Source organism: Marmota monax, unplaced genomic scaffold (assembly GCF_021218885.2).
Source record: "Marmota monax isolate L192 unplaced genomic scaffold, Marmota_monax_Labrador192_F-V1.1 WCK01_AAM20220418_F8-fsc00086, whole genome shotgun sequence".
Taxonomy (NCBI): domain Eukaryota; kingdom Metazoa; phylum Chordata; class Mammalia; order Rodentia; family Sciuridae; genus Marmota; species Marmota monax.
The window spans coordinates 530811-544261 of NW_026693086.1; the positions used below are offsets into that span (position 1 = coordinate 530811).

The 13451-nt window shown below is 45.2% G+C and overlaps 1 protein-coding gene across 1 annotated transcript in view; it reads left to right on the top strand.

Moving 5' to 3' along the window:
• The window catches only part of Otoa (otoancorin), a 71928-nt gene that overhangs the window by 4586 nt on the left and 53891 nt on the right, over positions 1 to 13451 (top strand). The window contains exons 3-8 of the mRNA XM_046454371.2: positions 4501 to 4529; positions 4622 to 4652; positions 4773 to 4800; positions 6427 to 6514; positions 9475 to 9606; positions 13163 to 13398. Of these exons, the coding sequence (XP_046310327.1) occupies positions 4501 to 4529; positions 4622 to 4652; positions 4773 to 4800; positions 6427 to 6514; positions 9475 to 9606; positions 13163 to 13398 (544 nt within the window). The remainder of the gene's footprint in view (positions 1 to 4500; positions 4530 to 4621; positions 4653 to 4772; positions 4801 to 6426; positions 6515 to 9474; positions 9607 to 13162; positions 13399 to 13451) is intronic.

The following is a 13451-nucleotide window of genomic DNA, read 5'->3' on the forward strand; positions in this document are numbered from 1 at the left end:
GTTTTTCAGCCCCGAGTTTGCAGGACAGACCTGGGTCTGTCCTCAGATATCACCCCGTTTCTCCTTACACTCATGGTTTGGAGATCTCATCCCGTGCTGTGGGTTTAAAACACCCTGGATACCCCGCCTAGAAAACTTCTGTCTGGGTCTCTCCCCTAAACAGGCTCAAACTCCAGCTTGCCCACGGGCCGTCTCACCCATGTGCTTACCAGGACCTCAAGCCTAGCAGGCCCAGCCTGCAGCTCGGGGGCCTTTCCCCTGAACGTGTAACTCCCTGGTTTTCCTGGTCGGCCATCTTTTCACACACTGAGGCCCCGATCCTGGGCGGCAGCTATAAGTGCAACTTTCTTTCATTCTCTGTCAGCTCCACCTTTGCAATATCCCTGGGTCCAGTCACTTCTGACCACTGCCAAGTCACAGTTCTCCCTGTGGTAGCCAGGATCCCCGTCTGGGGTATTCCTGACACGGTCATCAGGGTGCTTGATCCAGTTAAAATAAAAGCCGGAGGAGTCCACTGCTTTGGCTCTCACAGCCCCTCAGGGGCTCCCACGTGCTTCCTAGACCAAGTTCCAACGTCTACACTGGCCGAAAAGATCTGCTCCTCCTGATTCTCCCCCAACCCCATCTCCTACTGTCCCCACCCACACACGATTTATTAAAGAACATGCAAACCATCTTCCTAACGTCAGGGCCTTTGCATTATTTTATTTTTTTGGTTCTTTCTAGAACTTTCCTTCCTCAGATATTCCTGTGCTCATTCCCTCCTGTTCTTAGATCTCCCCTGACCATGTTATCTCCTCGAGGGCCCCACTCCTTCACTGTTTGTCTCCTCCTCCCTGTTTTCTCTTTCTCTGATGCCGTCATCTCTTTCTGACATAATAGAGTTATTTGATCATCTATTTATTTCCTGCTCACCCCATCGGGGACTTAGTTTTGCAAACTGCTGTATCCTTGGAGTCTAGAAAAGTGCCTGCTGCGCAGTGGCATGCAATAAATATTTGATGAGTGAGCGCGTGGAATAATTACACGGATATAAATATGTATTACAGTTGTGCTTCGTGCTATAGAAGAGAAGCACTGGCTTTTTATTCTGGCTAATTGTCTTGGCCTCGAGGATTCAGGGAAAAGCTTCATCGGAGCCTTGAGGTGTGTAATAAGTTGAGATTAGTCAGGCAAAGAGGGAGAGGCAGAGTCTTCCCAGAGGACCTTGATCTGGGGAGAAGTAGCATCTTAGAGGGACTGAAAGATGCCCTGAGCAGGAGCCTGGGGGAGTGAAGGGTAAGCAGGTGGGTGATAAGGTCATTGAAAAAAAAAATTGGGGCTCTATCCTGAGAGTAAAAGGAAGGAGGGTGACATAAATAGATTCGAATTTTGAAAACAGCAATCTGGCTTATTTGGAAAAAAACCCACACCTAAAGCTTACTTTGAGTAAGGCTCTGTTGTAAGTGACTTCGTATTATTAACTCATTTTATCTTCATAGGACGTTATGATGTGGGTACTATTATTAACCTCCTTTTACAGATGGGGAAATTGAAGCAGAGAGAGGTTAAGCAACTTTCTCAACATGACCCAGCTAGTAAGTGGCAGTAAGTGGATTCAAACCTGGTGGTCTGGCTCCATAGTTCATTCTTTTTTCCCTTTCACTCTGTTTCTCTCTCCCTCCATGCTAGAGCTGAACCCAGGACCTTCTGTATAACAGGCAAGCACGCTTCCATTGAGCAACACCCCCAGCCCCTTTCTTTTCTGATATCAGCTTCTGTGAGGTATAATTGGCACATGATCAAAAGCACTGATTTAAGCATATAGTTCAATGAGATTTAATGAATGTTGGTATCTGTGTAATTCCCACCACAATCAAAATATAGAAATTTTCATAAGCCCCAATAGTTCCCTTATGCCCTTTTGCCATAAACTCCTGCCTCCATGCCCTAGGAACACCCCAGGAACATCCCAGGAACACCTTTGTTTTCTGTGATTGCAGATTATTTTGCCTGAGACTTTCCCGAACATGAAATCATGAAATATGTTCTTTTAGGACGGGCTCAGCATAGGGTTTTAATGATCATTTATATTGTTGCCAATATCCCTATTCCTTTTCCTATGTATAATAATATGCTTTTCCCCTTTGGTTGCTTAGAATTGAAACTGAATTGCTTATATTTGAAATACTTATAGATTTTACAGAACGTTACAAAAACCATATATACGAGGAAGTTCTATGTACCCTTCACCCCATGTCCCCCAGTGGTTACATCTTATGTAGTGTAAGGAAGTATATAAGTATATACTACAGTACAATGTCAACTCCAGGCAGCCAACATGGCGTTTCGGCCTTCTCTGAGGCCTGTTCTTGAGGCCCAACGTATTTGGAGATTTTCCCACTCAGTGCCGTGTGTGTTCTAAGGATTGTTTTGCCCATTGGTGGTTTTGGTCCTCTAGTCTCAGGTGGTTTCTTGTGTGTAGACAGATCAATATTCAGCCAAAGACTCAAGGGACCCTTCTTCAGGCCTCCAGAACTTTCTCTCTGTGCACCTCTCTCCTTGTGGAGGATTCTTGCCTGTGAATCTAGCTGCCGTGGTTTCCCTGAACTCCTGCTTTGCCTCCTCGGCTCAGTGAGACTTCCAGGCTGTTTGCATCCCCCTCTTATGTGGTCTGAGGACCCTGGGCAAGGACAGGGCTCTGCTTTGTTTCCTGTCTCTTGAGGATCCCCGTATTGTGCCACCTGCTGGCCAATGTGTGAGAACCTTTGTGTCACATATTTTTGGTTGGTTTTCTAATTCTTCAAGGCAAGATTATTTATCCACTGCCAATCACTCCATCATAGTTGGACTCAAAATTCTAACTAATTCCTTTTGCACTGCCCATTGGTATCCCATTGAGTGAAGATTCCATCTTTAACCTTTCTCCTGTTGTTGGATATCTGAGTTGTTTCCAATTTTTGACTACAAATGAATGAAGCCAAACAGATCTTTGTTTGGACATGTTTTCATTTCTCTTGAATTATTAGGAAGGGAATTCCTTGATCATACAGTATGGAATATTTAATTTTATAAGACACCACCAGTTTCTTGTATCAGCAATTTATGAGCGTTCCTGTTGCTCCATCCCATTCTCAACACTTGATATTGTCAATCTTAATTATCAGTCATCCTGAGTCTGTAGTGGCCTTATTTAGGTTTAATGCACATGTTCTTGTGAACAAATGCAATGATAACCTTTTGCGTGCTTTCTTGGACAGTTATTTGTCTATTTTTAAAGAAGTTTAACTTTATATCTTTTTCTCATTTGTTGATTTTTCTTCTTGTTCTTTAATTGTAAGAGTTTTTAAAAAAATATGTTCTGGATATAAATACCATGGGAGATATAAGTATGCTTTTATCCACTTCTCTTCCCTGGAATCAATGATATGGGGAGTGGTGGTAAGAATGTAACCAGACCCTTGTCACCAAGGAGAGATGACTGTGTCTTAGACTGGGATAGGGGTTCAAGTGGAGCAAAATAGTCGGAAAGTTTTAAATTATTAAAAAAAGCACTTCAAGGGATTCTGAGTCTACTTGTTTCCTTTCGTCTTCTGAATGTTCTTAAATATATTTAAAAAAGAAACAAACAAACCTTGTTATGATTTGGATAGGAGATGTCCCCTAAAAGCTTATGTGTGAGACAATGCAAGAATTTTCAGAGGTGAAGTGATTGGGTTATGTGACCCTTAACCTAACTAGTGGATTAATCCACTAATGTGGACTCACTGGGTGGTATCTGTCAGCAATCATAGGGTGAGGCTGGAGGAAGTAGGTCGCTGGGGCGTGCCTTTGGGGTTTATATTTTGTCCCTGGTGAATGGAGCTCTCTCTCTCTCTCCCCCTCCCTTCCTGATTGCCTTGTCCTGAGCTGCTTTCCTCCTCCACACTTTTCCGCCATGATTTTTCTGCCTCACCTTGGGCCCAGATCAATGGAGTTGGCCATCTGTGGACTGAGACCTCTGAGACCAGGAGCCCCCAAATGAACTTTTCTTCCTCTAAGATTGTTCTTGTCGGGTCGCTTGGTCACAGTGACCCAAAGCTGACTACAACAGACCTCCATCTTCTCTGCTTGTGTTCAGTAGAGGAAGAGGCCTCTGGAACCCAGGATGTCCTCCCTCCTCCTGGTCCTTTTTCTGATTCGTGGAGTGGCAAGTGAGCCGGGTGAGTCTGGAGGGAGGAATCACCTTCTGGGCTTCCGTGCATCTTGGGGAACGTAGTGGGACAGACCCGCTTAGGTACATGATGCCTTAAGGTGTTTTGGGGGGTGATTTTGTGTGTGTGCATGTGTGTGTGTGTGTGTAAGATCCTCAGGTTTTTCAAGCCAGTTTTTTTTTTTCCCACACTGGGCAGAGATATAATTAAAATTCAATAAAAATTTCCTTCACGCCTGGTTCCCGCCCCCTCTTCTCCTACCCTATATTTATATTTTTGAAGGTCATGCAATTCAATTCTGGTTACACATTCAATGGCTTTCTTACAGATCTGCATCCATTGTTGCAAAAGATGGCGGTGAGTGTTCCATTTTCTTTTAATCCAAATCCCCTCTCCTGGAACTGACAACTTTTGAATGTTCTACTTGATGTTATCTCTTTGCCTTTTAGGAGGAGATAATAGAGGGAAGCTATCTGAATGGTAATGTCCCCATACCCGTCTCCCAATTGCCGTCTTCTGAGAATTTCAAACGGAATGTGGCTGTGATCTCTCTGGAAAGATTCCTTTTAAAGTTGTCTTTTCGTTTTATTCCCATTGTAGCATTGCTGGATCTCATACAGTTTCAAAGGTAACCTGCCCTAGCGGGGAGGGAAAGGGATGGAATTGATTTTTAAAAAAATAATAATTCCTAGAGGAAGTCTCTTCATGGTCAAACGTGATGCATGCTCTTTGCAAAAACTGTCAGCCAATGCACGAGTGTTTTAAACTCGACACTCTTGTCCCACAAACATTTGTTCCTCCTCCTCTGCTGTAGCGTTAAAGACCCAGACTTTATGGAGTGCTTTTGAGGTAGTGGGTGCTGTTCCAAGTGCTGGTGCCTAGAAACACATCTGTCCTCACAGTGCCCTGTGAGGCACATCTGGACACAATAATGAAACCCAGGCCCAGGGAGGGTGAATAAGGCCACACAGCTGGGAAGTGGCAGAGATGGATGTGACCCCAGCATCTGGCTCCAGGCCATTCCCTTCACTGTATGCCCTAAATACTGGGGACATGGGACAGGGAGCCAGAGGGTTCAGTTGAAAGGTGAAAATGAACAAATGATTTTCATAGGACGACTACTTGGATGGAGAAGAAATGGGGGGCCCAAGTCAGGCACACCCAATAGAGTCAAAGTGAATGATCCCCCGTAAACATTCTTCTCTCTAAGACAACTACAATCCATGATCCTGTATATATTCTCTCAGGCTAAAATTTTAATTAATTGATTGATTGATGAATTTATCTATCTATCTGTTCATCTATTTATCTGTAACAAAAATGGGATTATTGCTGGGTGCAGTGGCTCACGCCTGTAATCTCAGTGGTTTGGGAGGCTGAGGCAGGAGGATCGAAGGTTCAAAGCCAGCCTCAGAAAAAGTGAGGCGCTAAGCAACTAAGTGAGACCCTGTCTCTAAATAAAATACAAAACAGGGTTGGGGATGTGGCTCAGTGGGTGAGTGCTTCTGAGTTCAATCCTCGGTACCAAAAAAAAAAAAAAAAAAGGGATTATAAAAGGCTATCGTTGGGCCTATGGGCATAGCTCAGTAGTAGAGCTACAGAGTTCTGGTCTCCACCCCCAGCACCAAAGCAACCAACACCACCACCAAAAAAGTCTAACTGTGAGCATTTATTATGGGTGAGGTGCTCTTTTAAGCACTTTACATACATGAACAAATTTAATCCTCACAATTGTTAGCCATATTTCATAGAAAGGGAATGGGAGGCTCACAGATATTCAACACGTTGCCTAAGGCTGCACAACTAAGTACTGGAGCCCAGGATGCAAATCCACGCTTGGGGCCTGTGCGCTCAACTCTGCTATTGTAGCCTTGGATGCTGGGGTGTGTGTGGGGGTGTGTGCACCCAGCCTCTGCTTTTTAAACTTAATGTAGGAAGGAATCACTCCAAGTCACTCTATGCAGACTGTAATCTATTTAAGTGAATTGTCATGGGAATTAGAATATTGCATCCAGCTCAGAACTTGACAATCACCATTGAGACACTAGGACCCCAGGAGATTCCCAGGACTGGAAACTCTGCCGTCACCATGCAGATTAAAGCATCTCCAACTTCCAAGCACAAAGTTGATAGCATCCCTGGCTGGTTCCCACCATGCTCTCTGAGTGCCTGTCCCCCATGCACATGGCTGGTGCAGAGCTGCTTGTAGGGGGACCTGTCACTTTGATTTTCTCCCATCCGTCTTTGACCAAAGCTCCCACGCGTGGACGGCAGACCTGTCCCACAGAGTGCTGGCCTATCTGAATTCACGGAATGTTGCCTTCACCATCCCCAGCCTGCAGGTGAGTATCTGAGTCCCATCTTTATGCTCTGCTCTCAGTGCTCACTGCTTGCAAACTCAGGGTCCAGGAAAGTTGGAGAACTGGGCCATATGTCAAGACAGTCTTTGCTTCCACAAGAAGAGTGTTCTGTCCAGTTTTTCTTGAAGCGTAACACAAGCTCGTTTGTCTTGCTTTGTCACCTTTGGTGACAATGTGGTATATTAGGGTATAGGCTAAGTAAGCTTCTATAACAAGCTGACCCCAAGTTACAGCAGCTCAAACAATTTTAGTTTCTTTCTTTATAACATATTGAGTTTATTTCTCCAGAGTTAAGTGGGAAATTTAGAGAGGAGGGGTTACTCTTTTTCAAAAGACCACTCAAGACCCCAAGATCTTTTTGTCTTTTTGGTTGGTCACCCCCTAAGAAGTGGTTGCCCCCATGGTTGAAACACCTTCCCCCACCAGGGAAGAGGGATCGAAAGAGAAAGTGAAGGGTGAGCATCTTCTTGTCTAAGGATGTGACTTGCAAGTTGTACAATTCCTTCTGTTTCTACTGTATTGGCTCAGATGCCATAGTCACATCTTCCTGCAGAGAAGCCATACACCCAGTTAAATCTTGAGGTATTCTATGATAAGAAGAATATGGAAGTGTATTAGTCAGCTTTCCATTACTATAACAAAATACCTGAACCTGGGAACTTTATAAAGAGAAGAAGTCTGCTTTACTCAATTTGAGGCTTAAAGTCCAAACAGCATGGTGTCGACTCTTGCAAGGGCTCCTTTGCCTGTGTCACCTCATGGTGGATGGCACCACCATGACAGAAACAGGTATGAGAGGGAGAGATCACATGGCAAGACAAGAAGCCTTGATTCAGGAATTAGGGTCACTCCTTTATAATAAACCTCTCATTAGGACTAATGAGGGTCCCTTGAAAATGACATCAGTTTTTTTTTTTCTGAGGATAGTGCCCCAATGACCTGCTCTAAACTCTACCTCTTACTCCAGTGGGAAAAAAGCATCCAGCACATAAATAATTGGGGGGCAAACCACTGCAGGGAGAATGGATATTTGGGTTATAATTATCAGTGTTCCAAGAAATAGTCTTCTTCTCTTTTGAGTCTACCATCTCGAAAGCAGCCAACACAAGCATGTTGATAGAAGCAGTGGATATTTGCCTTGGGGAGCAATAGGGAACGGTGGAGACTGTGGAGAACCGGACAGAATGGCATGAGTGTTAGTGTGGCGTGTTGGGTCGTCACCGTTGCACTGTGGATAGCACACCCTTGAGGAAGTATTCTTTCAGTATTCCCAAATGATTTCCCAGTTTAGCAAAGAAATCATTCCCATCATTGGCCAACAAATAAAGAAGTTCCTTTTATTTTATTTACGTTTTAAGAAAAACGAAAATGTCCATCAACTACACCCAGAGAGTAGGTTGTGAACCATTGGCTCCTCCCACGTGACATCTGCTTTTGTCAGACATGGCCACTAAACAGAAATCCTGCTTCCTTCCTTTCTCTCTGGTAGTGAGGTGCATCACGAGGTGCATCTGTTTGACCCTAATGCATGGGTGCATCGCTTTTCTTTCCATGTACACATTCATTGATTCACTCAGCACCGACTTAGCATCCTCTTTCTGCCAGTCTCTGTTTTAGACACTGGGAGCTCAGTGGAGATGAGACAGTCATGTTACCCCTCAATGTGGGGCCTCCATTCTAGGGGGAGAGATGCTAAGTCAATCACTATTCAGTTCATTCCAGACAGAAAAGAGCAGGGGGCACTAACTCGTGCTAGGTACTGTTGAAAACACTGTACACGCTACCTAATCCTCTTCACAGCCCTACGTGGTAAGTCCTGCCATGGTCTCTATTTTCCAGATAGAAAACTGAGGCCCGGAGGTAGTGTTGCAAACACAGGATGTCCAGTTAAATTTGAATTTCAGATTAATCATGAGTAATTTTTAAATTATGAGTGTAGCCTATGCAATTTTTGAGATAAACCTACACTAAAAATTTTTTTTCTCTTTATCTGAAATTTAAATTTAACTCAGCATTCTCTGTTTTTCCCTGCAATCCTAATTACCTAGTGTATCCCAGGCCTTATGACAAGAAGGTGTCAAGGTGGAGATTTGCACATGGGTTGTGGGGGTTCAGGTCAAGGTTTTGTCCACATCACACATACTGCCCTTCCTAGAGTACGTCTGTTTAAAGAGATTTAGAAAGTAATTCTCCAGATTGCATAGGAAATGTCTTTCAGGAGAAACTGGTGGCCTCGCTCCTTGCCCTGCAGGGGACACCATGGATGTTTGTTCACCGCCTGGATTTTGCCCAGTGCTGCTGCTGGCCTAGGTTTGGGCAGCAGTACATCTAGGGATACTCACCTTTCTGCACAGAGACCAGCTGCTCTGGACTCCAAACCTCCATCACCTGCAGGGACCAGGCAGGCCAGGGAGTGGGGAAATAAGGCTGGCAGGACCTGTGGCGAGTGAGCAGCTGCCGGGGGCCTGCTCTTGATCACCAATATTTGCATTTTCCAAGAGAAATTGGAAACCTGGATTTTGTGAGAAATTGCCCGACTTTTTTTTTTTTTTTTTTTTGGTACTGAGGATTGAACCCTGGGGTGCTTAACCCCAGAGCCACATCCCCAGCCCTTTTTATTTTTTATTGTGAGGCTTAGGGTTAAGTTGCTTAGGGTCTGGATAAGTTGCTGAGGCTCACTTTGGACTTAGATCCTCCTGCTTCAGCCTCCCAAACCACTGGGATCACAGGCCTGCGCCACAGCATCCAGCTTTTCTGACTTTTTGATGTTTGCAGATATTGAAAAATTTTGGAGCTGGACAAACCAAACCCGTCAGTCGGTGGTCGGCTCGAGGACTTCGTAGGGAATCTGGGGGAACAGGCTGGGTTCTTGGCCATGGTGCTGACCAGGCACTCCTGTCTGTCTGTCCTCACCGACTTTCCCCCTCGCTCTTCGTGTCCAGGCAGCTGTGGAAAACCATCTGGAGCAGTGTTTGTACCGGCCCCAGAAGCTCCTACAGGACCTGAGGAAGACTGACGCCCAGCAGTTCCGGACCGCCATGAAATGCCTCTTAGAAGACAAGAAGGATCACCTGGTGAGTCATCTTTGGGGGAAGTAGAAGTCCTGGGCCATTGTGATTGGTTGAGCTGAATGAAACTGAGCTGACCCGGGTCTGGGCCACCTTTATTTCTTCCTCCCTCCTTCTGCCCCCTCCAGCCTGCTGGGAGCTTTAGGACCTAGGTCTTCCCACTTACTTTCTTCCTATGAAGAGTGTTATAATTCGTATTCTTGTGCACGCTAAGAAATGAGGGGGTACTTCTCATCGTTCGGCTTGATAATCATCTATGAAGAATGGCTACAGAGATGGACGTAGAGAGGAACGCTGTCCCTGTCCTTCCGCAGCTTTATGGTCTCTGGAGCAAAGACAAAAAGCAGAAACGTAATTTCCACAAAGTGAGGTTAGGGATCTGTGGGCATCACAGAGTGTCCTTTGGATCCCCAAAGATGACCTGTAGAGTTTTCTTTGTTGGAGACAATTTATTGTGGAGCAGTGTTTCTCAAAAGGAGTTGAACCATTTAAATATTTTTTTAAGGGTGCCTGCTATAATTTTAAAGTAAATTTTTTATTGATTTAAAAAAATAAATGACAGCAGAATGCATTACAATTCTTATTACACATATAGAGCACAACTTTTCATATCTCTGGTCGTATACAAAGTATATTCACACCAATTCGTGTCTTTATACATGTACTTTGGATAATGATGTCCATCACATTCCACCATCATTTCTAACCCATGCCCCTTGCCTTTCCCTCTCACCCCTCTGCCCTATCTAGAGTTCATCTATTCCTCCCATGCTCCCACTCCCTACCCCACTATGAGTACTCTCCTTATATCAGAGAAAACATTCAGCATTTGTTTTTTGGGGATTGACTAACTTCACTTAGCATTATCTTCTCCAACGCCATTCATTTACCTGCAAATGCCATGATTTTATTCTCTTTTATTGCTGAGTAATAGTCCATTGTGTATATATTTTTTTATCCATTTATCTACTGAAGGGCATCTAGGTTGGTTCCACAGTTGAGCTATTGTGAATTGTGCTGCTATCAACATTGATGTGGCTGTGTCCCTGTAGAATGCTGTTTTTAAGTCCTTTGGGTATAGACCGAGGAGAGGGATAGCTGGGTCAAATGGTGGTTCCATTCCCAGTTTTCCAAGGAACCTCCATACCGCTTTCCAATTTGGCTGCACCAATTTGAATCCCTTATCTATTTAGTGGTGCTAGAGAATGTCCGAGGGCCTCAAGCAGGCTAGGTAACTGTTCTACCATGGAGCTCCGGCTCCAACCCCTAATCACACACTGTTACAATATCTCTTATTAAAATATGTTGGATACATCAAACCAGTTTGGTAGGAGTTAATATTTCCTTTAGAAATGAATTTAAGCTTAAAAAAATTCCTTATAAAGGAAAATACAAAGTATACCACAATAAAGGCACCCTTGGGGTGGCGGTCTGTGAAAACGGTATTGCTTAAAGTTCACTGAGGGATTCTAGGTGGGAGGCATCATTCTAATGGGAGTGACCAGCAAACTTTCTGTCAGGGACCGGCTAGGAAATATTTAAGGCTTTGCAGGAAAAACAAGCTCTGTCACTATTACTCAACTCCGCCACTGAGGAGTGAAAGAAGCTATGAGAAATGAAGCTATTAGAAGTGACTGTAGACATGCCCCGTGAAAATTATCCACAGAAACAAATGGTGGGCTAATAGCGGCCAATGGGACAAATAACTTGCTGACCATCGCTCTAAGGGTTTGATGCAGGGACTCATTGACTCCCCTCCAGGACCCTCTGAAATAAGGTTATAAGAATCTTACCATTGTAATATTCAGATGAGGAAACTGTGGCTTGGAGAGGGTGAACAATCTCAAAAGACACAGCTTAGAAATAGCAAATCAGAGCTTGAAACCTGGGCTCCTAGTTCCAGCTGTGAGCCTTTCTGGCACTTAGAGAAGAACAAATTACAAAGGATTAAAAAGGAGGCAAAACATTGATCAAAATGTAAAATACAGACACACTTGGCGGATAGTAATTTATGTTTTTTTGACACGTTCGATAACATGATTTAGCAGCCCGTTTAATAACTTCTGTAATTTTGTGTTGAGTGTAAGCTGTGGCTTTGCTGCCTACATTCATCCCCGAAGGAAGTGCCACGTGTCAGTTTTGTGTGGAAATGAAGCTGCAGTTTCCCCCTCAGTGTCCACAGATGCCCTGAATTCCAACCCCAGGCCCTTGCTTCAGAACCACTAAGTGGCTGGGGCCCCTGTAATCCCAGTGGTTCAGGAGGCTGAGAGGCAGGGGGATCACCAAGTTCAAAGCCGGCCTCAGCAACTTAGTGACGCCCTGCGCTACTCAGCGAGAACCTGGCTCAAAACAAAATCACCGCGAAGTACACCGTCATTCAGTCACCACAGCAAATGACTGAAACTAGGAAGCATTCTATCAAGGTTCTAGTGTGGGTTTGTGCTCCAAGACACAGATCCCAGCTCTGGGGACTGGTGCATTTTCTCTGTTTTGCTTTTGTCACCTGTGACACTGAGGTAGGAACCGCCTATGGAACACTGGCTGAGTGTTCACAGCTCCTAGGCATTTTGCACATTCATTTTCTTGCTCAGGTCTTACACACAGAATCTAAGCATCGGTGTTGATTTTGCAGAGAAGGAAACAGATTTTTTTTTTAAAGGTAAGCAATTTACTCAAGGAAAAATGTTGGGGCCCTGGGATGTTGACCTGGGAATGCCTCAATCGGGGACCTTTGATGCTTATTCTGTAGGAACAGAATTCAATAAGGTGATGCCCATTTGCTCCAAGCTTGGCACAGTGCCTGGCGCGCAGTTGGTGGTCAGCAAATGGTGGCTAGTTTTGGAGGGGGTGAAGGACAGAGGGATCCCTCAGATTGGAAGGAAACCTCATCCTCATTCCTGAGTTCTGTGGTGGAAAGCGTTTGTCCGTGCATTTGGATAGACGGCTTGTCAGTGTCTTCTAGGTCCTGGGCACTCCACTAGACACATGACCTTGGCCTCAAGGTCTTTCCTGGCTCAGCCTTGGATACACATAAGGACACAAGTCTCATCAAGTAAATCAGACTGTAGGTAGTGGTGCTGGGAACCAGAGCTTTTAAGTCTCCCTGGTGATTCTGAACCCTGGGCTTGGAGGGAAGAGAGGCTCATAGCATCTTTAATGCATCAAAGAGTTTGGTTCAAGATGCTCCAGGAGCACCCAGTGGAGGGAGAGCTGACTTGAAGTAGGAAGTCGGAGGAGATCAGAGGAGACTTCGCCAAGGAGGTGACGACCGAACTCAATCTTAAAGGATGAGCTGCATTTTGCTGGGAGAAGGGGGCAGGGGATTCCAACTAGACTAAGGGCCTGAGGTGTGACAATCATGCTGCATCTGGAGAGCGATAAGTCACCTAGGGCAGGTGAAGGAGGTGACGCCCTTGATTTTGTTGGGTAGGTGATGGAAGGTTCTAGAAGTTTCCACATAGCGGCATGAAGTCACCCCACTGCCACAGTGTGTGGTCCTTCCTGGGGCTTCTGAGTCAAGAGGGCATCTCTCAAGACAGCCCTGCTTCTCTCCTTGCTTTAGGACCTGGGGGACGTCGTCATCGACTTGGGAGCGATTCGGGAACAAGCTCTGCAGAGCCCTGGTGTGAACCGCACCCTGTTTCTGGTCACGCTGGAGCGGTGTTTCCAGGTGTTGAACTCCCTGGAGTGCGTGGAGATCCTGGGAAGGGTGCTGAGGGGGTCCTCAGGCAGATTTCTCCAGCCAGACATCACAGAGAGGCTGCCCCGGCACCTGCGTGAGGACACCTTTAAGAACCTGTGAGTGCTTCCTCCCACCCTCTCACCTGCCTGAGAGTCCCAGGAGGTAACAC